The sequence below is a fragment of the Struthio camelus genome, chromosome 5, assembly GCF_040807025.1.
Source record: "Struthio camelus isolate bStrCam1 chromosome 5, bStrCam1.hap1, whole genome shotgun sequence".
NCBI classification, from domain to species: domain Eukaryota; kingdom Metazoa; phylum Chordata; class Aves; order Struthioniformes; family Struthionidae; genus Struthio; species Struthio camelus.
The window spans coordinates 22,251,911-22,276,013 of NC_090946.1; the positions used below are offsets into that span (position 1 = coordinate 22,251,911).

Here is a 24,103-nt window from a genome sequence, read left to right on the forward strand (position 1 = left end):
ACGGGTATTCACGGTAAGTTCATTAACGCTTACGAAGCACTCAGTATCGTAAAGGACAAGTTGCCACAGTGAAGCCCATGAGGAAATGAACCGTTGTCTATTTGTGGGTGGTGGGGAGTAGATAACGCGCTCTGCCGTGCCCGCCGCAGTTAGGAGCGTGAACCCAGCCGCGAACAGCCGGCCGCGCCGGGGCCAGCGTCGGGCCCGGGCGAGCCCGAACCCCCGGCCGCCCCGCGCCGCCGCCGCCGCCGCCGCCGCCTCCTTCCCGGCGGGGCGGGGCCGGGCCGGGCCGGGCCGCTCACTCCCATCCTGAGGAGCGGCCCCGCCCCCGGCGGCCATTAGCGGGCGCCGCCCCCTGCCGCGCCCCGCCTGCGCGCTGCGGCACGGCACGGCACGGCTCGGCTCGGCACGGCTCGGCACGGCACGGCACGGCACGGCGCGGCGGGCGCAGCCGGCGGCTGGGCGCACACACTCCCTCCCGCGGGGCGCGGCGGCGGCAGGGAGGCGGCCAGCCGGCCCCGGCCCCGGCGGCGGCGCTGCCGCGCTCGGCGCGGCCCGGCTCGGCTCCCCCATGGCCGCGGGCTGCAGGGACGGCCCGGGGCAGGAGAAGTACCGGCTGGTGGTGGTGGGCGGCGGCGGCGTGGGCAAGTCGGCGCTCACCATCCAGTTCATACAGGTGAGGGGCCGGCGGGGCGCGGGCCGGCCCTGCCGGCGGCGGCGGCGGCGGCGGCGGCGGGGCCTGGGCGCTGGCGGCGGCTCGAGGCGGGGCGGCGGCGCTGCCCCTCGCTGCGCAGGAGGCCCGGCCCGGCCCCGGGCGGCGGCGGCGGCGACGCCGCGACCTTGAGGGGCCCCGGCGGGGGGCGGGGCCGGCGGCGCCCGGGCCGAGCAGCGCTGCCGGGTGCGGGGCTGCGCCGGGCCCGCCGCCGCCGCCGCCGCCGAAGCCGCCGCCCGCCCTGCCCTGCCCTGCCCGAGCGGCGCCGCTGCTCAGCTGCCCGCCCCGCCCCGGGCCGGGGGCTTCAGTCAGACCCTCGGTGCGGCTTGGTGAGCGGTGTCGGAGGGGAGCGCGCCGGGCCGGTGCCGTCCCGGTCCGTCTCTGTACGGCCTCGCTGAGGAGGCTCTTGCGGGCGTCTTATGGCTGAATAAGAGAAATATCTGCAAACCTGCAGAGCACGCTGTGCCAGCTCTCTGAACGCCTCTGCATCTGAATTATTGTTCTCGATGCGGGCTTAACCTTCTAAATAATTAATTTTTTTTTCTGTTGACTTCCACTATAGGGAAAAATGACAGGAAAGGTGAGGTAAATTGTACATAACAGTCTTATGAGGCAAGGTCCTTTTGCTCTTCTGCTCTCTTAATTCAGCAGCACCCCTGTTACTTACCTTTCCCTTCTGTACTGTCGCTTTTAGCATTGCTGCTGCTGCCGTGGGAGTATTATTAATCTGTCTCTTTGTGGTGGATGGAGGAGACCACTATTTGTGTTCTGTTTGTTGGTATTGTTGATAACAAAGTAACAAATCTGGAGAGAATGACTTTTTTCTGTTTACTTTTTAGTTCCTCTGAGGAGAGATCTTGATACTCAGCCTACCCTTAAGATAGGTTGTCAGACATCAAGACAAATCATTGCCTTTTAGCACTTAGGGCAATGATATTTTCAGGGGACGTTCTGTGAGGGCAGCTGATCTGGTTGAAAATAGACTCACTTTTTTATTTCAGAAGCTCTTTTCTAATCCTTATGTTCATTAGCTGTTATGTTCTGGTGAGAATTTAGGCTCTGCAGCATAGACTAAACAACTGCATGTAAAACTGCTTTCAAAATGTGGGTATTAGATAACTGAATGCTTAGAAAATGCAGTATATCCTGTAGGACGTTCCAATAACTGACACTTTAAGAGAGTCAGTTCTTGAAAAATTATTTAGAGGTGTTTGTTTGAGATGGAATGGAAGTATTTGTTACACTTGGGGCGTGTAGATAGCTAGCTGATCAGGTACCCTATTTAAGATATTGAGTCTCTGCAAATCTCAGTCCTGTAAGATATTGACTGGCTGGTCTTTTTGGAGGGATAGGACTAGAATAACTCACAGTTCTCCCGCTGTCTTGATTGAGTTCTTCCTTGCTTGTACAGGCGGATAATTAATTTCAGTGGTTGATTGAAGCTGAGGTTTAGAGTGCCTTTCATACTTAAATACATTATTATTGCTTTAGATGGTATTGCCTGCGTGTTCTTGTGGGCATCTAACTAATTCTGACAATAATATGTGCAGCTGAACATGACCTAACTTCACTTTTGAAGTGGTGCTGTCTTGGAAAACATTGCTGAGTGGATTTGTGAATAGTCCTTGGCTATGTTAAAAGCTTTTGAACAACTTTAACTTGACAGCTGGCTATCAAGCTATTGATATGGGCTATCAGCTACAGTGAACTTCCATAGGAGGAGTGATGCTTTCAGTACTCTCAGCTTTACAAGGTGGAATATTAGACTACTGGCTGTTTGGAAAAGACAATATTTTAAAATATTGACTGTTACAATGTCTGATGGAAGGTACTTATATTTGGATAGGTCTTGAAATCAATGAACTGTTTCATTACTGATTTTTGAAGGTAGAAAAATAAAGATGCTGTCATTTCTATTAAAGACATGAGAAAAAAAAAGTGAAGTCCGCATACTGCCTTGGTGCTTTCATTTACTTTAACAGCAGTAAGATTCTGCAGTATATTGGATCATTTTAGTGTTTCAGCACCTGTAGAAATTTGTTCTTTAAATAACCAATAGCTTGGGCTACATCCCTATAGAAATAAAAGTTTTGGTTCAAGTGCTGCAACTGATGCTTGTCTTTCGGACAAGATCTGCAAGCAAGGAACTTCCGTCTGTTTTGTCACCTGTAAGGATCTCTTCAATTTAATAGCAGAAAAAAAAATAGTTTAGTTTTAAAGAATAATCAGCAAACAACGCTGTAGCATTCAGCTGAGGTGTTGAGGATGAATTATTCAAAATAACTTATTGTCAGTTTGTATTAAATCATCTACATCTTTTTGCCCTTTGCTCCTTAATGTTGAGATAAAATCTTGCTACCACAAAGTGATCTTCAGCAGACAACTCAACCTTCTAAACAGGGAGGGAGGAAAAAAAAAAATCTGGGAATTAAATGCCTTTTGAGCACAGCCTCAGATGCTGTAGAGGAAAGTTTTGTCTCATTTCAATACTTGCTATGTAGTTATGGATAACAAGAGATGAGGCTTGGTGGAAATTCATATACCACCGTATCTTCCTGAGCTCTTAATGTTTATGATGTTATCAAGTGTGTGTGCTGTGCAAGTTCTGCCACGCAATCACCTCTGTAGCTTCTGTGCAGCAAGCATATGGCTGAGTATGTTTGTCTTTTAAAACTGCATAGGAACTGCTGCAGATTGTTTTAAAATTGATTACAAGCAAGCCACGTGCTTCATTTTTGAGATTTCTTTGGCTTAAGTAACAAACTCGGAGAGCTGCCTTCCTTAAAACATGGATCAGTACTAGATTTGGCCACGTGACAAATCTTAATATCAGTTAGAGATTTCAATTTGTTTGCTTCTCTGTTGCTCGTGTTAAAACGTGACTCTCACCATCTTAGTTCCGAAGCTTAAAAGGGAAAGTTTCTCCTTACTGGTAGTAGGAAGTATTTCCGCGTTTGGATCAGCTTTGCTACAATCCTGTATGTAACTTTCTGTAAATCAATGCTTAAGAACATTTATTCTATGTAAGTAATTTGTTTTCTCTTCCTTCTACCTTCAGTCCTTCTTAGTATTTTCCAGTAAACAAGGCTACAGTGATGATAGATCATGAGAAGGCATGTGGCTTTGAGGTTATTTGCTGATTTATGTTGTATCTTTGAAAGACGAAGGGGGATTCATGTCTGAAAATGAGAAAATTATTCCTTTATTTCAGATGAAATAAATGAAAGGGAGAAAAGAGGAACTGCGAATGCGGAGAGAACCAGTTTAACTTCTTTCTTTTTCTGGCTATCTTGTGTACGGAATATCCTTTCCAGCCTTGTTTAGGTGTTGGTAGGGAAACCAGTGGCATTAGCTCTTACAATAATAACCGTTGTGAAAGTGGACTCCTACTGTGGCACCCATCAGCATCTAGGTGCTCCTCTGTACAGAGTATCAGTTCCTGAAAATTGTTGTACTTAAATCTGCCCTGGAACAACAGCGTTCTTGTAATAAGGTTGTGTGAGAAAAACAATATCATGGAAGTCATGTCATATAATGGAAGTTGTTTTACAGACTGAGTTCAGCATCTTTGTGCTAATTAGTACATTGTGCTAAGAATGGTACAAGAAATGTAACTATTAACTTGTGTTTAATGGCATGTGATCTTGTGTTCCCTTTCTAGAAGTTCATCTTCCAACTTTGGGAAATTTTAGATCACAAATTAACAGATCAAAGCTTTCAGCAGTGAAATGACTAGCGTGTTCTGTCCCTCAAAATTCTTTCTCTGTTAGAGATAGATGGAGGCCAGTAGGGGTGTTGGTGGGCCAGGATTTCATCCTGGAAATTTTAAAATCTTTTTTCTTTAGATCAGGATGTGAAATACGAACTTACTGCCTTGCAGTCTGTGCACTAAGACAGAAAGTGAAGAAACTCTAATTGTGACAAATCTCATCTACTCATCTCTACAACTATGAACTTGAAGCAAGCAGTGGTGAACTGTAGTTAAACTTTATACCACAGTCATTTTAAAACCATGAGTGCTAGAACTAAGCATTCCTTCTCTTATTAAAAATAAACAAATAAATACTCCATTGTGCTCATATCCCGAAAGAGGCAGAAAACTTTTAAAATAACTTGCAGCCAGTTAACTGGCCCCTTGGTAAGCTGAAGGAGTTGGGAGTATGAGCTGTACCGAGCACACAGCTGTTGCCACAATAGCTTTTCTCCAGCTGTCATGCAGAGGTCTGTCACAAAATGCCCCGCATTCCCTTCTAACTCAGCCCTTTGTAACATTCAGGTTCCCTTGCTCAAAGGGAATAGAGGCTAGCAAATACTTAATCACCCTCTGCATTTTTTTTTAACTCGCAGTTGCCATTTACTTCATGCATTTTTCTGTTAAACTGAGCAATGTATAGTTAGTTTTAGCAGTACAGTGTAGGAGTGCCACTAATGTTTCAAATATCTGCTTTGCAAAATAGTGGATGCTTTAGATCAGAAATCTTTTTCCACGGATAAGAGATGTTCAGTGTCTCTGGAGAATGTTACAATTATTTATCACACTGTTTTGCCTCTTTGTAGAGCTATAGATCTTGTTTTGTGACAAATACACGTATAATTTTACATACTGAATAGATGCCAGTGACTTACAAGAATGTACTTGTTTATGTTGCGAGAGCCTTGAGATGGTATTGATTGGAAGTAATTCAGTGCAGCTGAATTGAGCTTAGTTGGTCAATCAACTTCATGTTAAATATGGTAGTGTAGCAATGAGTGTAAGACTGTTAAAATGCTTAATGTAAATATAAAATGTATATAGGGGTCTGTTTCATTTTCAGGTACTGATATCATGCTCCGTTTGTAAGTGAATTTTTTTACTGCCGGGTTTGCAAAATAAAGTACTTCTGCTCTTAAAACGGTCAATTATGAATTCTGATTACAGCTGAGCTGATTGTGATACTGATAACAAGTGATTAAAATGAGTGGATGTAGCTTTGTTGACTCTTTAATACTTATATCAGACATATGTCTAAAAGCAAGCATATATGACTTGCAGATGGGTCATGAGCAGGTGTTCAGATATCTGGTTTTTCTTTCTCTTTTCCTTTTCTAAGCTGCTACTTCCAGAAGAATGTTAGTTCTCATTGATTAGAAATAAGTTAAAGGTTGGTTATCTGAAAGTATGTTTCATCTCTGTTTTAGCTGCTGGGCAAGAAAATAGCCTGTTCTGAATTTTATGCTGAAGCTGTAAAGTAGAACGGTAAAGTAGATTGAAAAGCAACAACTGAAAATGCAGCTGGTCTTCAAGGCGACATACTGGATGTTTGACAGACCCTGATGTCTGTGGTCTGTACCACTTTTGTATGCTATACTTGGTGAATATGTAAATCCCTCTGCTTTTTCTAGGTACTCTTGACTAAAAATTGCTGACCATCTAGAAAATGTTCTTCAAATAAGCCCATAAAATTCAATGCAATAAAATGCCATGAATTCCAGCCTGCAGATTCATGTAGGGCTATGCCAGGACTGGTATGCTTACATTTTGATAAAGAGTGGAGCCTTTTTACAATGTAACCCAAGAACACAAAAAAACACATTTCAGGAGAGTGACCAGCTTAGTTTAGTTTTGGCATCTATTGAGGTTAAAGGTAGCGTGCGTGTGCGTCAGGAGGAGGGAGGAGAGAAATAAAAATCCTGATCAGCCCAAAGCACTTGCGACGTAGTCACCTGGAATAATGCGGGCTGGTGGTTCCATTTCTTGTGAAACTTAAACTGTATGGCTCCTTGCTTCCCGTAGTACTGCTACCGAAAAAAGCTCTCTGGCTTGCGCTAGCTGTAGATCTGCAACCTGTCTGACAAATGTAGCAGATAACTTCTGGCTTAACTTGCAGGCAAGAAAGAAGCATTGGATTGCACGTTAGTGTTCTGGTATAGCTAATGTTCAGAGTTGAAAATATGCCAAGAGTTGCCAAGTATGCAGTGTGATACATTAATGTCATGCATACATGACAGCTTGTTCAGAGGACTAAGCCATGCAGTTGCCCCAGGGGGCTGTCTGATATTATTGACTAGGTGTCGCAAAGAACAGCATCAACTGATGGAGGGAGTTCGCCGACTTGCTTGGGCTGTCTGGAGAGTGTGGGAGGGTGTGCAGAGCAGAGATGTTTAAGCTTAAGGGCTTTAGCAATGGTGTAATGCATCAAACTTGCACAGCAGAGATACTGTACGTTAATGTACGTTTAAGGTAGAACTGAGCTGCGTTCAGAGGCCAGGGTACATTCTGAATAGGGCTTTAATTTTTAGATACTGAACATTCCTATTTTGAGGAATTTACAGTCCTTTTCCAAACTGAAATTCTTTTAAGATATTTTAAACCGACCCTTACTGCGGTCAGGCAGCGCCTTTCCACGTATTAACCCCTCGTGGCAGTTGCTTATATAGTAAGTCAATATTGACATACCTTTTGATCCTTGCCCAGAGTACTGGCGCTGCTTCCGGGGTGACGGACTGCTGTGCCCTTTGCACTTTCAGGGATGAATAGGCAGCCGCTGGCAAGTAGCTCTGTTCCTCCATTCCTTGCTAGAGGAGAGGCTCCCAGTTCTGGTTTTGTCTGGGGCTCTGAGAGCAGTGTCCATTCCGCTATTTAGCAGTGGGAGCAGAAGGTGGCTTGGCTCGGTCCAGCTCTTGTATTGGGAGAGTTTTGAAGGACCTAAGTGGTTCATATTTGCATAGTTTAAAGTTGTATAACTTGTCTGTATTTGCCAAAAGCATTACTAGCACAAAAAAGGTTGCGACTTAACTCCTTGAAGTACTCTGAAATAAATACTAGCTTCATTAAGTAAAAGACAGTGGTAGCTTGGCTAGCTAGTAGACAGCTAGACTTTTTGCAGGCCTCCCTAAATTATTCACTTTTCAGGATTAGACTGGTATAACACAAGTGGATAACTTCTCAGTTGGTTTTGACAGCTGTTGCAATGGTTCAGACTGCGTAACTGCACTGATTTGGTGTCCTTATGTTCAGTTATGACTGTAAGTATTCAGTGTAATGTAAAATTCCAAGTAAATGCAGCTTTTATTGTGTTATATTTCAAGGCATATGTAAAATCAATATTAAAACACACAATTGTAATTGTAATTGCTTTTAATTTTTTGACTTTTCCCAATTGCTTTGCATATAATGTGTCCCAAAGATATCTGAGTGTAACTTTGGCTAACCTTTGCAAATTTTTACTAAAGGGGGTAGAGTGTGTGTTCAGATTAAATAATTTAGTCACAAGTAATATTATTAGGCAATATTTACCAGAGAAATGGTTTACCGGGCAAAGCTGCCAGAACCTTGTTTTAAAATGCTGACAGATACGTAGTGGTAACCTATCATTACAAATCTGGAGAAGTGAATTGGATCCTAGATGAGGGAATTATTCGTATGTGAGCAGAGAGTGAGGCCCTACCTACTTGTCTTGAACTGTATCTTTCTTGCCCTGAGAGATATACCCTGTGATCTTGAACAAAATCTTTTTCTCAGCTCCTTTTTTATATTCTTTGCCATTTTTATGTTCTCACAGCTTCAGTGTGGTTGCAGCTGCAGCCTGGAATAGCCTGTAAGCTGCTTTCAGGGAACAGGTAATATGAAAGAAAATATTTCTTTCCTCTCTTTTATAACATAACCGCTTGAAGCAGGTAGCAGATAAAAAGGATGTTTTCTAGCTCTGCTTGCTTTGTCTTTTCTTACTTATTCTCCTCCAAGGACATACCATATGTATGCTTAAACTAGTCACATACCTAAGTCAGTGCCAAAGTCAAACGTGTAGACTATTTGATGTGTATTACTGCTTTTAGATGGAATTCCATAGGATTAAAATTACTTTTTTTGTAGATTGCTTGCTTTTACTGGATTACTTCTAAGAGGATTGGGGTAGAATGCAGTGCACGGACTATTTACAGTTAACTTGAGGGTAATGTCTTCATGTTTTAAGTGCTTGATCTTATGAGTAATCAAGTGTTGTGCGCAACACTGCCCCTCATTAAAGTTGATTATAGTTTCTTATCTGTCTCTGATAAAAGGCTATAGAACTTGCGCTTTAGCTTCCTGGAAGTATACGCAGAGCCTCAAACCTGAGTTGGGGAAGGGCTACTGGGGGCGGATTTTAATGCACTTCTCTGGTTAGGTAAGGAAGTGCATGTAAGTTCCAGTTACGGATCGAGATCCTGTTGGATGGCGAGTTCCTTGGTAACTTCTGTGTAACACGCAGCTGTACAGGCATATAGCAGAAAGCCCTAAAGAGGCAGTATGGTGGCGTGGACAGAAGAAGCGGGGATCCAGCTCAGTGACTGTCTTACCTTCGTGTTGATTGTAGCAATGGTGAACGTTCATAAAGAAAGGTTTCGAAAGAGCAAGTGCTTTTCCAGGGAAGTATATAGAATCCACCTAATGTGCAAAGGAAAGCAAATGCTGTGTGTGAAGACATGAGAAACATGTTGAAACTGTCAGCAGGTAGGAGCAACACAAGGGAGAAATTGAAGCGCCTTGAAAGTGAGGTCAAGTTGATAATTTGTTTGCCCTTTGATAAAGGGGACAGACACTGGGGAGGTGCAAGGCTAGGGAAATGATGTTTTTACATTTCAAAACTAAAGAACCAGGTTTTGCTGTGATTAAGGATTTCATTTGATAAGCTAGTATTACCACTAGGGAAAAATGCTCTGCTTCATTGCCACAGCAATTGTACCAGTATAGCTATTTACTCCACCTGGTTCACTGAAGCTCCGCAGAGTTAAAAATAACCAGGGAACACTTTTATCTGGCATCAGTTCCCTGTCTAGTTCGCTTTGCAGCTCTGCAAACAACTTCATCTGGCAGTAGTGCTAGTTTAATCAGACCTGCAGCAAGTTCTCTGTTGTGTCAAGAAGTTGTGTTCAAACTATAGCATGTGGTGAATCTAGCTAGTAGTTAGCGCTTTAGATGGTAAAAATCTATGCAGAAGTACTCTATTAAAGGTAGTATGAAGTATCAGTTGCTAGGACCAATGTGCATTAGTAATTAACTAGATGTTAGCACGTGAAAATGCTACAGTTGAAGCAAAAAATTTAGTCCAGGAATAACAACTGAAATATTCTACAGCAATCTTTATGCAGAAGATCTATGAGAAGCTTTATTTTTCAGCAGAGTAACCTTAGGTATATGTTCATAATTATCATGTGTATTGCTTTCCTCAAGCTTAAGTTTTTTCCTTTGCCTAAATGACTAAGTGAATTATTTTTCCAGTCCTGTTCTGAGTATTCTGCAACTGTAGTGATTTAAAATGTTGAGTTACTAGTTATGTTTGTTAGGAAAAAGTGAAATTTTAAAATCACTTCTGTTACAGGGTGTTCAGTTTCAGCCCTTCTAGCAAAACTAACTTGCTCAGTTCATACCACAGAGCATCTTCAGGATTCCCAATTTAAGCAGGTACAAATCTGTAAGCCTGCAAACAAATCTGAATGTTACTTCTTACATGGCAAGTAGAGCGTGAAAAGGTAGGATGCAGTGGTAAATCAGTCTGAAGAATCTAGCATTTTTGGATGGAGTAAGTCTCATAATAGAAGAGATCGCTTTCCTATGTAAAGAAATGAAATGGGATTACAGCAATATGTACTGCGTGTGTGAGTGTTTCAAAGCTGTACGTTCGGAGTAGTGTTTCTGTGTGTATCTTTCCTTTTAAGAAGGTCCTTCATAATGATGTGGAAAAAGTAACTGTTGACAGTATATGTGTGTGTATGCTGCCAACTCTACTACTTAAGAAGGAAATACTGTTAAATCTGCAGTAGAGGAAACCCTTGTATAGCTCACACTAACAAATCCTTGTTAGCAAAAACCAGTAAATAAGCAAGTGATGAGTTTACAGGACTTTGGCCATGCATGACCAAATCCAGCATTACTGAGAACACAATTATCAGTTTGTTTTTGTCTTGCAATTGCAGTTGTTTCTTAAGATTTCTTCTAGTTGTTTGTCTGCAAAGTCTTCAGAGACATACTGTCCTTGCATGTTATTCTCCCGCCTTTCCCTCCTAAACCTAAAACAAACCTCTCTGAATCTTGACTGCATTTCCTGATTGAGATTTCCAAGACACAGAGGTACATGCTGTACCCTTCTTGCTTTCCCATGCTCTGACTTCCCTTTACTGATGTTCCTCATTAATGAGAGACAGGTTCTCACCTTGCTGGGATTTCTCTGATTGAGATTCTGTTTTGGATCTCAAAGTATTATGGGGTGGAGAAAATATCCTGCTCTGCTCCAGCTCAAGAGTATGGACTTTCCATATTTCCCAAGGAGTGTGTGCTTTCCACCTGCAGGGTTGGGTAGTGGTCATCTAATAGTCATTTGCAGTGTGATTATTTCAAGGCCGGGAGCTTTTACATGATCATTGTTTGGCAAAATAATGATAGGTTATGCAGTGGCTCTTAATCACTTTGGTCTACTAGCTTTTATAAGATTTGTCTTCTGAGTATTGAAATGGCAGCCTGAAAATCCTTTTTTTTCCCCTGATCTTTGAGAGTTTCTGAGGATGCTTGGGTATTGCAAGATTTTGCAACACAAATTGCATTATTGACTTTTTTGAGGGTGCGACGGATTTCAGTGCTCGTTCTTTCTTTCCAGCTGTGTACACCCAGTTAAGTGCAAAGTCAACAGGCAGATCAGAGCCTGAAGGGTCTGCTTCTGTTTGTCTGAATCACAAGCCACTTTCAAAGCAAGTAAAGGGCTGAATATTCCCCGTCTTGTTTCTGTGCATGCCTACTTACTGACCTTCTTTTTACACGCAGGTTTCAGTTTGATGTTAGAAATACAAGGTAGCAAACGACGAAAAAATTGTCAGTCAAAGGTCATGTCCAGACTCATTCACCTGTGTCGATAATAGGTAATTGGTTAGTCACTTAGGGTAATCCTATGAAGTAATTGCTATAGCTACCTGCTTTTTTTTTTCTCCCCTGAAACACCTATTCTATAAACTAAAATACAAATCTTAAAGTCAATATATGAAGGACAACTCAGCAGCACTCATAGTGCTTCCATGAATTCGGAAAACTTAGCAGTAGGTTGTTGAATGAAACAATTTTCAGACCCTCATGTTGGAAAATATAGCTATGAGGTGAAAATCCTTCTTAGCATTAGGTTTAATGAATTAGACTCACATGCAAGGCAAAGCAATCCTGTAAAGCCGAGTGTGTCTTGTCCTGTAATCTAAGGATACAAAAATGAGAACTCTTAAACTGTGGAAATATAACTTACTTCTGTCTCCATAGGGTAGATTTTTCTTTCCCTCAACTACTGAAGTGTTCTGTTCTCGACACAGAGGCAGTCCAGGTAAAGTAGGTGGAACGCATCCTGCCTTTTTTAATGCTGGCTCTTAAGAGGTAGTCACTGAGTGACAAGAGTTGTTTACTGATTACCGTTGGTTCAGATGCTTGTGCTTCTAGCTGTTTTAGGTCTAGCAGTCCCTTTTCATAAACTAAGGGAAAAGGCATATTAAACTTCTGAACAGTTTTGTATATAGTGCAACTACTTTTCTAGCTGCTAGTGCAATATTATTTTAGGTTGTGTAAATGATACTGCCAAACCGTCAAGAGTACCAAACCTTAAAGCTCTCATCTTGTTGCTTGATTGCTGCAGTGACTAAACTTGAAGTTGTTTTCCATACCTGGGTTGTTGGAGGAGTAGTCATCTAGATCATCTGGGGGCGTTCTGCTAAGGAAATCGTCAAAAGGGAATTGTGCTGCTTACTCTAACTTCTTGAGGTGGTTTAGTATTAAATGTTATGTTAAAACAGGTCTTCAGTAGCAAGGATAGTTTAGGAGGCTTCTGCTTGTAGCAGTTACGCAGTTCATAACTCCCTCAGCTGCATCAGTTCGGCTGCCTGTGGGGTAGTGCTGTAAACGAGATCACAAAAATCCAGGTAAAATTCTTCCATAGCTGACGTGGACCATCCTACTTACACTGATACGTATGTGTAGGCAGAGCGAGTGGGGGAGGGCTAGGACGGGGTTAACCACTGGAGAAGTGTGTGTAGGGTTACGCGAAGTCTTGTGCAGCTAAGGGAAGTCAGCCTGTTTTAGCTCTGCTCAAGATAGAGAATGAGACTTGAGAGCAGTTGCTCTTATTTAGAGCAAACGTAAGACAACTTGCAAAATACCTCCTGTATGTAATACTGATGAGCGAATTCTGTTATCGTCTGATAAAAGGGTGTTCAGCTGATGTCTTTTCTTCATACCGTGTCAGATCAGCTCACAGAACAAGAGGGCTGATTTCATTCAGGTTGGGCTGCAAAAGTCAAGGCAACTCTGAGACATCAAGCTGTTGTCATCGTCTAACTCATCTAATTAGCATAAGTGTATGTGCATCTCTGAGACCACTAAGCTTGAAAGTTAGTTCATTGTCAGTGAGTGAACTGTTTGATTCCCTAAGGTATTAATTCTGAGAGCATTACTTTCTGGGAGGAGAGAGAATTTTTTAAACTGATTGTGTTCTGATTTTCATGAGGATGTTTAAAAGCTGAAAAACTTATGAATCCCTGTACCTGTGGCCTAAATCTACTAGCTACAAGAAGTGTTTTATCTCCTTTGCAGATACTTTTTTCTTCCACCATCTAGAAGTTTTTGCACTTAACTAGGGTGGATACAGTGTGTTTCAGGTTATCAGAGGACTTGATCAGTTTTTTTTTTTCTGTGAAACTAACTTGAAGTCATGTTTGTTTTACAAATGTCCGTGAAAGTAATGTTTGTAAAAAGTCGAATATCTGAAACTGTCTAATATCTGTTGGTGGAGGCTGTATGGGAAAAGAGCCTCTAGCTCTTAAGTAGCCTACATCCTTGTCTGATGTTATCTACTTCCTTCTAAGTAAGTTGCATTCCACACATTTCTAATAGTGGCTTCTGCTCCTCCGTAGCTGCTTTGACTTGTTTTGTGGGAGGACTTGAATATTTAGATTGATGCTCCTCACAAGAAGGAAACTGATTAAGATAGTAGAATTGTTCAGTTTTTTCCCATATGCGTATGTAATACACGGATGCAAGCTATGGGCAACATTTGAAAATAACCTAACCTGTGCTAACTTGATGTCTGTATAATTGTGACCTGTGATCTTAAAATCCGGCTGAATTTGTGTACCTGAAATTTGGGGATTTTGCTCAAAGTTTAAGGTTATAAGAGGTGGAGTGTGGTTTTTTTTGTTGGTTTTTTTTTCCCTTAAGGGCTAAAATTGCATGTTGAAATTCTGTGATCTATGCATTTCATCAATTTAAAAGTATTCTTAAGTTCAAAAATTTCTGAAAATAAACAAAACCCTTACATTTCTTGAAATGATCTCCCCCAAAAAGATGCTGGCTGCCTCCCTGTGTAAGGGAAGGGATGGTGATCTTGAAGACTTTGTTCAGTCTTAATGCAGAAGTTGAATAATTTAAGCTACAGCTGTTTGCTTCAGATTGAGACTTTGTTTTGTAAGTTGAATAGCTTATGTTAAAACTTTGAAGTATTACATATGCTTCAGCTAGCTATTTTGTACATGTGAGGACTTTTATGCTAATTGAATAGCCTGAGAAATTTAAAGCATCTCTTTCAGATTTCCTAGTGTGAGTAGATGTTATGAGATGTTAATGGGATTGTTTAATACTGTTCCACCAGGCATTTACCATCTTTCTTTAATTTCTTTTTTTAATGGATTACAAGACCTCTCTTTAGTCAAGGAAAATACATTGAGGGCAGCTAGTGAAAGGGACTCAAGTTACTCTGCTCTTCTGGACAAATTTCCGTGTGTGTTGTAAGTTCTTTTCTTGCTGACTGAAGACCTCAGAGTTGGAGAGGTAACTTTATGTCAGCTTTCGTGTAGTACCTTGTGTGGGCTGTTACAAACCAATTACGACCTGCTATCCTAGCAGTGGGCTAACACGGAGATTGATAGGAAGGTGTTTCTAGATTTGCTTTTATGTCTTCAGGGTCTGACAGTCATTTCAAAAAGCTGAAGCAGATAGTTCCACAAATTTGAAATGTATGTGACCCATCTAATTGGTTTTGGTAACTATGAAAGGTTGCTTTTAATACACACACAGGAAATAAGTTAGGAAAACTTGGACTTAAATTGAAACATTCTCTAATGCTGGCAGAAAGCTCAAAAGAGAAACCACTTGCGTTGAATTGGTAGCATCTATTCTGCCCTCATAAGTATCTTAAAATTGCTACACGATAAAAGCTGACGCAAGTCTGTGGCGGTAACGCTATGTTTAGAGATGTTCAAATGTGACTAAGGAAGAGTTAACTAACAAAAAGATCAGGTGTTCCAAAGGCTTTCTTCTTGGATTGATGTACTGGCTGTCCTGAGACTTCACCTGTGCTTACTGGAAATCTGAATAACACTGAATAGTCTATTATTCTAAGTATGATGAAGTTGAAGAACCTGTTTCTAATCTATAAAAATGAGAGAAACTAATGTGCTTTCCTGTGGTTTTTAGTGCAGAAGGCTGGTTGCTTGTGCATTCCACGCTCTGTTTTCTCTTCACTAAGTACTTTACCACAAGATCACTACTCGGCAGAATATGAGAGCGGAAATAGCAGTGGGTTTTTGAAAAAAAACAACAAAAAACCCCTCAGATCAACCCTCGTATATTCTAAAACCTTCTGAAGGTAAACAAATTGACAGTCTTTGCACACTGCTCATACATTTTTAAGACAGCATTATTGTGTTGCTGCCTCTTTACACCTTTTAACTGAATGCTTGCATGGGTTCCTATTTGCTCAAGCAAACTATCAAATGATGGTATTTGCTGTTTATTGGAAGCCATACTTTACTGCGTGGGCCTGTCTGATCAGGGAAAAATATCGCTTAGTACAGTTTAAATTTAGAATTTCTTGTAGGTGACTGTGTGCTCTCCTTCAAGACAAGTTGTTTTAAGCAGTCTTTCCCACTAGGTATATAATAAAGCTATTTTCCCAAGTGCAGCTAACTTGTAGTGTTAACTAGGGGACTGCAGCATGTATCCTGTGTACATTTTATGAATTGAACTGGGTAGTTTCTTGATCAGTTGCTCAGTTTTGATGAATATTAACTTGCCTGGGGAGGAGAGAACTGAATTTGTTTCACTTCTAAAGTTTTTGCTTTGGGATTTTATAATTGCTTTATTTCATGCTATGGAAACTCTTGGATTATCTTTCTTCTTGCCCTTTGTATGGGATAGCTAATTCTTCTGTTGCTGTGCCTTCTGTACTGCAGCATCAAGTGTTACGCAGATTACGATCTGCAGAAATGAGGTGGAGAATGTATGAATTGCTTTGCAGGGGCATGTGAAAGGCAAGTAAGAAGAGAAAGCTTGCTGCTTGAGAGTAGCTGCTTCCCTCCTGGAAAATCTTATGGGACTGTAAGGGAGAGGCTGTAAACGAATGTCTTATAGCTGATCGTGGCACTTGATAGCCTGTTTAGTTTGTCATCTTAAGTCAATAAACAATATGGAACTTCTGGTAGGTTCCTACTAGGCCACTCTGTTACTTCTGTGCTGTTAGTTGGATTCGTGCCAGAATCCTCTTTCTAAGCCTCCTGTCTGCTTTGAGTTAGAAAAGAATATTGGCGTAAGTACCTGTTTCTCATCAGGTTTTTCTATGGCAAAATATCTTAATAATGAGCAAATTGCTGTTTTTTTGGGTTTTTTTGTTTTTTTTGACAGTCACTATCTACAGAATCTGTCCTGAGGAAGGTAGCTTATTTCATTCAAGTTTTGTTTCAACTTAGTGATTATACAATCAGAGATTCGTAATGGCAAGTAGTGGAACTGACTTGTCTTAAGTGAAGAAATATGACTAGCACGACCAGGTTATTTTTCATAAACTTTTGTCTTTCCTCATTTGATCAGCATGAAATATGTACACCTTCATGGTTTAACTAACGTGTTTACTGATGCTTTTCATGACCTATATTGATATGACTCGCCCCTGTGTTTTCCAGATGGTGTTTTCCAGATGGCTTTTCTGATGTCTGTAAAGGAATATTATGTAGAGAACTCATCCTGTATCCTCTGCTGTAATTAAATAAATCATGTGATCTGTCTGTTCTGTTCAGGCTAAGAGCAGCTTGTAAGTTTAGAAAACAAGCTTATTTGAGAAGTTATGTAAATTTTGGTAAGCATGAGAACACATAGGGGACAGAAGGGAAATCACCTTACTGGAAACCCCCTCAACAGATTGTTTGACTAACCATATAGTGTTGTAAAACTGAAGTGTCTGAGCGTATATTTGAACTTTGAATTTACAGCTTTTTGAAGCCTAAAACCAGCTTTTGAACCAGTCTTGAAGATGGGAGGACAAGCTGGTCCTTTAAAACTTGAAAACTAGTTAGTCTGCTGAAATACAAACTTGTATTTTATTCAGAACAGGAATTGAGGGGCAGAGGAGAGAGAATATTATGAATCTATTAAAGTGAATTTTGGTGAAGATCTGTACTTGAGGGTTAGCGTGGACATACATGTGTACCTCTGAAGATTTTAGTTTGCTCCTAATGAGGGAAGCCATTAGCAAAATGGGTGCAAGTGTGTTCAAGTTCATGATGTTGCAAAAGGATGAGGAGAAAATTACTCTGATGCTTAGCTGCATCTAGCTGAGATTTGTTCCAGACAAAACTGGTGGTGCTTTCACCATTTTCTAGTTGAGATGAGGCAGTTCACTGAAAGGAAGTATGTTTAAAAAAAGAAGGGAAACAATGGAACAGAAAGACCTTTGGGTGGGGGGAGTCTATAAAGCTTTGGGACACTGGCTAAAACAGCACTGGAAATATCCTCTTCAACAGGTTTGCATCTTTCTCACGCAAAAAGTCCCCCATAGATTTTCTGTGTGAGGGTTATGCAACGGGCAAAGGAAAAATAGAGAGAGAGAGAGAGAGAGAAGAAAAAGGATTAGTATTTATTGATTTTTCTATTTTGGGTTGTCTTGATTGTCTTAAGTTCTGTAGATTCATTTATTAGTCTCCAGAGAAGTCACCCTATATTAGGGGAAGAGGATTTTGATGTAAAAGCCCTGTTTGCAGTATTAATGTATTAGTCAATTACTTAAGCAAAACTGCATTTGCAAGCGTGAGATGGTAGAGGCGACGGGGAAGAATGCCTTTCTCAGTGTTGTGCTATCGCACCATCTGTGGCTGTGTTAATGTTTGAAGCACTTGTACTTTGACCAACAAAATACAGCACCCATAGTTTCATGAGAAAAGCTCTTCACTGGAGAGAACAGGTTTTGCCTGAGCATCCAGCCCTTTTTATAGAACTAAGGGTTAAATAAAGCACTGTTACCTTTTTAGTAGCTTATGTGTGCTTCTGAATGGGACAGTCCAAACCTTTTAATCTAAATTTGAGCTTTAAGTTGTCCTTCCCCTTGGAGAAAGCTCAGCAGCAAACTGCGGGTAGGGAACTGTTGTGGAACTTGCTTTAGCATACTGTTAAACAGCATGTATGAGAAGAAGGTACTAGTCCTCAGCTTTCATTGATCCTCAGGGCTGCGTGACTTGTCAGCATATGACTGTGAAAAGTGCAAGTGCTTCTGGCTCAAAACTCTGAATTTCCTAAACAATGAGGGTTAGTCTGTGATGTAGTGTTTAATGTAAATTATCATTTTATCTGTTGCTTAAAATCAGCTCCATCATGGAAAGTGATGCTACTGAGTGTAAAACGGCTCCAATCTTCTATTTGCCTTCTTTACTGCTACCATAAATGGTTGTACTGTAAAAACATTTGTTGAGAGCTTGTGGTGTTGGATTATGTAGAGCCTCAGCTGAATGTTTACTTGCAGTTTCTTGATGTGGTTCGCAATAGATGTGGCTTTTCATAGTGTGAAAGTAGGTATTTGCAAATAAAATAGCGTAGTTTGTGGCATAGCACAGTGTTAGGCAGATCAATGTGAGAGCAAGGCTGCTAACTCTTGTCTCTGGCATGTTGTGTTGCTGGTTTTTGTTAATTGAACGACAATGATGCCTTCCAGGAGGTGCGTTTATTTTTCTGTCTCAGTTATAACAATACTTGGGTTTGGGGATAATTGTATTCTCACTGAGGTAAAACAATTCTTGCAATAAGGTCACTCATTCTCTAAAGGTAGAAAAGACAATATTAATGTCTAACTGATTAGGTCCTCCAGCTCCAAAGTTCACATGAAATACTCATCTAAACATTGTTAATGTTGCAAAGGTTAAGTAATGTTGATTATCCATATTTTTTTTTTCTGTTCCATGCAATATCTGTGGTAATTCCAAGCAACAACTAATCTCCCTTTGAGTTACCTACATGCTTTCCCTCTTTCTCCTGCCTTGCAATTTGGAGTGATGCTGACTAAGAGTGGTACTACACCTGCAGGTGCAGAGATGAGGGGGAAGAAATATTGTGGTTGGTTTTAGTATAAGCAAATGTTTTGCTGGTAAATATGCTTTTTTTAGATGAAAAGTGATGCTTGCTTGAAGGCTGAATACTGAAGGCAAAAACTTTTTTGTTAAAATTTGAGGACATAAGCATGCTTCCATTTGACATTATCTCTTTTGACTTGAAAAGCTCAAGTTGCTATGGCTGGAAATTCTGGCACTGCTTAAAAGAATTCAAATAGTGCTTACTGTGGCTTGAGGATCTCTTCCTTTTCCCTATAAATGAGCTAGGAGGCTGATGTCAGCAAGACAGTGCTTGTAACCGGGTCTGCGCTGTGAAATCTTGCTCCTGTGTCAAGATTAGCAACTGTAAAGCCACTTGACTGCTTCTGTTTCCTGGAACTTGAGTCAGTACATCTTGCCATATATAAGTTGTGACAATATAGGTTAGTCCCTCCCATTGTGCTTTTAAAGTCCCCCCTTAATTGGAAAGATAATTCCACTCAAGAGCTTGCTTCAGTCAACATCCCTAGTAAACCCTCCTGATGTAGATAGTATTGCTTCACGATAGCCATGCTCCCAGAAAGGGGGTACGTGCGTGCGCACGCACAGAGCCAGTTGGTTGGTGGAGCTAAAGGACGGACCATCCTGACATGCTTTTCCAGAGACAGATGTGTCTCCTGCTCTTGTCACGTGTCACATGATTCTAGCACTGAGCAGAGTTTGCACACACTTTAAAAATAATTCAAGTAAAATAATTACTGCCCAGTTTGACATTAGCTAAGCACAAGCAAGTACAGTTGGGGAGGGGTCAGAGCGTGCTAGGTTGTACATAAGCTTTAGGTGGCCATCTACAAATTCACTAGTTAAAATTGAATCTGAGCAACCTTGTGCCACTGAGGTGCTGGATATGATTGTAGCATAGGCGTGTATACAGACTTCTAAAAGGAGTAAGCCTGAGGGTCTGGAGCTCCTGAAGGAGAATATCTTTCAGATTTACTTCTGAGGCACTGACGCAAAAATATAGAACAACATCTTTCGAGATTTCATAACCAAGAGCCTGTTTTTTTTCTTCTACTGTAGGACACTTCTGACTACTTAGGACAAAAATTCCCCTACTATCCCCCCTAATAGGAGGGGTACTTCCCTTATTGGGAAGTATTTCTCTATTATTTCCTATAAGAGCTTTAGTTGGTGTCTCTAAGTCAAAAGTTCCAATACAGTCATCTTTGCTTCTGAAGGATCAGAGAAGAAGTAATACATTTCCTAGTATATATCTGCAAATAAACAACCCGAGTGCACTGTCCTCCTGCAACTTACGTATGATGAAAAAAAAGTCTGAAATGACTATGAAGACACTTTCCAGGGACATTAAGAGATTAACTTCACTGCAAGCGCTCATTAGGCTGGACAGAAAGGTATTGCACTCTACTGGGATCTAAGATGGAAAATAATAGTATTTTTTCAAAATAGTTTGTCCAATTGAAGCTTCATTTCAGTTACACAAGTCCATACTGTAGGCTCCTTGACCTCTGTATTCTGAATTTCTGATCTTCTGTGTTACAGAAACTTGGAGTTAAAAATGGTATTAGTTTGAACCACTTTTTATGAAACAGTAATGTCTGCATCTGTGAGACTGATCTATTTTAATTATTTAGGCTTTTCCACAGAAATCATTCATTGTCATGATTTCAGGACAACCTGTAGTTCTGAAATCTGCCTCTGTCAGACATCTCTGCTGAGTTGGGGTCAGATTTCCCAGGTCTTTCTTGTAGACGTGTTCAAGGATGGAATAATTGATTGTTCTATTCAGTTTGTTTGACAGTGATCAAGTTCAGTCTTTTTTTCCCCGATGTCCAAATCTGGTTTGTGTAATGCCGTGTTCAAAGGGCCTAATAAAATGAAGGGACTGCTTGTGTGTCTCAAAGCTTCTTAGCGCACTGTCCTTAATACTAAAATGTCTGCACAGCCTCTTTGACCTGAAGAGATCCTTTCTTTTCACTCTTGCAGCTTGGTGGGTTACCCTGACGCCTTAGGTTAGAGACAAGGCAAAAAAAACCCTCTTAAGCTTTTTCTTGTTTGTCTCTCTCAATTCTAAACTAAGGTTATGAATACTTCTCCTACACGTGTCTGGGTTAAAAACCTGCCACTAAAATGTCAGTCTCTTTTCAGGCTTCTTTGTAGACAGGACATTTAATTTTGTGGAGCTTTTTGCTGGGCTCCAGGAGTTACTGGAAAGTAGGTGGTGTTTTCTTCTTTCCGTTCACTTCAGTTGCCTTTGTGCAAGCTCAACAGATAAATGCCGCTTCTGAAAGCATAGGTCACTTGGAAGCAATATTTCAGTCAACCAGTGTAAATTCTCCCTCCACCTGAGTTTTTACTGCTTAGCCATGCGTTTCTGAGAAACCGTTTCAGAATGCAGAAAGCATGTTTTCATTTTAAAATGTGGAATGATGACTGGTGCGGGTGCGGAAAATTACCTGGTGTTAGCGAATAGCGAGTACTCCAAACTACTGAACAGCCGCAACTGGCGGTGCTGTGGAACGGGCTTCATTCGTGTTGACTTGATCAGCCGCGTTTGGTAGAGTTTCCAAACCTTGCCTCTTCTAGTGTGAAGAAAACTTAGGAAGCTGCCTTGTTAAAAGTGTGCGTTTAATACATTATCGCTAGTGTTGCTTTTTCAGCATGAACTTTTGGGGATTTGGGAAAAGGATGTTTCAGAGTAACTAGCCTAGCTGGAGACTTCTAGTAAAAGTGGATGACTAAGTAGTACTTAAAGTTGCCATTTCAGCGTCCTTAGCCCTTCAGCTTATGGCACTTTCAAAACTTAAAGATTATAATAGTTGTCTGTAATCTGTGAAACACATCTAGACAGTCCAGTCTCAGGCCAAAAGGCTGGAGTTGAATAAATACATAATTTGTGCAAATAAAGCTATTAGAACTGTGCTTGTCTCCTGACACGATAGTTCTTACTAGATTTAAATGCTGTTTTATATCTTTTTCCTAAATAATGAGCTTCTAATGGTCAGTCAATAAATCTAGGAAAAATAAAGTACTGTAGACTTTGCTGAGGAAGCTGAATTGTCCCATGCTTTCATGTTGGATATTGTCCAGGCCAATATTTTAAAAATCCAAGGGATTAAATGTGGTGGTAATAGGAGAAATTAAAGGACAGGAACTAGTATATTGCTAGCTATGAATCCAGTGATCTCATAATACAAATCGGGTGTGTTACTGGCTCTTAATGAGCCTTCTTAACTTTTAGTTATACATGTGCTAATGATTTTGTGTATCTTTTGTGTTTTGTTTTTTTTTTTTTAACAGAACTAGTGGTAAGGTGAAAAGTTCTGGAGGCTTTTAATTCTTGGTTTAATCCTTGTTTGGCACTTTATCTTGTGGAGGTGTTTGTTTTTGTTTTTTAAATATATACTTAATATTTTAGGGGAAAAAAGAAATCAGCTAGTGATATGCTGTAAGATCCCTTGAAGTATCTGGACATCTAAAGGCAGATTTGCAGTTAACTACTATTTGGAGGTGTGATTTTTATTTATTTACTTATTTTAATTTTAGATAGCCATTTGGACTGTTTCATCTTCTGATCCTGCTGCAGGCAGCAGGAGGATACAGGTTAAGGAGGTGGGGGCCGTGGCAGCAGTTGGGGGGAATGACAAAACCTCCTTCTTCCACTGGTAGCAAGTTGCTAATGTAGTTCAGTTGTATCGTGAAATATTAGACTAATAATGAATCCTAATTTGAATCATTCTGGAAAACTATAGTCTGCATGAAACTACATAATAAAGTTATTTAAACAGAGCAGCTGTGGTTCCCTGTGTGCGCTCCAACCTTCCTCCTTGTTTCCAGTTTTAATATGATCCCGTAAAGCCTGGTCAGGGAAGGAGGGTAACTTAAACTCATCACTTCTCTATCAGGTGAGGTTTAGGCCAGTCTAACTGTGTGCACCAGCTTGTCCAGAATTGGACAAAGGTCACTGCCAGCTTGGGAGCAGGAGGGTGTTTTGAGAAGCTGCTTTTAGTTGCTTAGCGTACATATTACTCCCCCCCTCCTGCAACTTGAACGTGCACCTTCAGTTATGGTGACTTGACTCTGAACTGTAAAGCAATCTGTGATTTAAAGGTAGATTGTTCTATGCAGACTTTTTTGCAGTGGTGATTAGCCAGGCCATGCTAATTATTAAAAGTGTTAGCCATCATGCTCTACAGCTTTAAGTAAGGCATGGTACTTCTATTACCTGGCATTGCTGAAAGGGGAAAAACAGGCAAGGTTTCTGGTGCCCAAGCTCGCCTTCGGATTTCTTAAGCATAGTTAATGCAGTCCTAGTATGCTGCTCTCTTTTTTTCTTTTTTTTTCTTTTTAATAAGGCTGCATGTGGATTCCTAAAGACGGTGCACTCTTTTGTGTTCTAGAAGACATTCATTTCAACATATGCTAAAAAATTTTTTTTTCTCATTTTGTTTGACAGTCATTAAAGGGCTGTCTCACAGTGGCTGCCTAACCTGTGTGGAGAAATTTTTTGTAAAATTGTTACTTCGCCTCAGGGCTAAAGTGAGAATTATAAATCCACAAGTTATATATTTCCTTATTAATTGGATGTTAGTATTTAAATGTGTTTTAACTTGGAATCTATAGCTGAACTCTTCATGAATAATTGTAACCTCCCTTAAGGATGGAGAACTAAGCTGAATATTTAACGTGGTTAACAAAGATATGGTCATTCTGGTTATGCATTTAAGTGTAAAGGCCTCTGTTTCTTGGTTCAGTTCTGAATTAAAGAATTCCTCTTCAAAGTTTGTATTAACGCTAAAATGAGACCGACTGTGGATGTGCTGTGTTGTTTCAACATTGACGACTTTACCCTGAATTGACAGATAACTTATTCGCTTCCCAGATCTCCCTGAAGAATGATGGTAATTATATCGGGCTTTGGAAGTATTTCAGTCTCTTGAGTTTCAGTGGACTACTTAATCTGGCTGTATCTCTCTGTCAAACAAATGTTTTAAAAAGGAGAACGTGGAGAACTTACTTTCAGACTTTCTACCTGACTCTGAT

The 24,103-nt window shown here is 40.8% G+C and overlaps 1 protein-coding gene across 2 annotated transcripts in view; it reads left to right on the forward strand.

Moving 5' to 3' along the window:
• Positions 1-518: 518 nt before the first annotated feature.
• The window catches only part of RRAS2 (RAS related 2), a 45,610-nt gene continuing 22,025 nt past the window's right edge, over positions 519-24,103 (forward strand). Inside the window, exon 1 of one of the 2 annotated variants that reach the window (XM_068944989.1) lies at positions 519-676. In XM_068944989.1, coding sequence (XP_068801090.1) covers positions 572-676 — 105 coding nt within the window. In that variant the 5' untranslated portion in view covers positions 519-571. Of the gene's footprint in view, positions 677-1,030; positions 1,293-24,103 lie in introns of those variants that run through there. The other variant, XM_068944990.1, reaches the window with a different exon arrangement.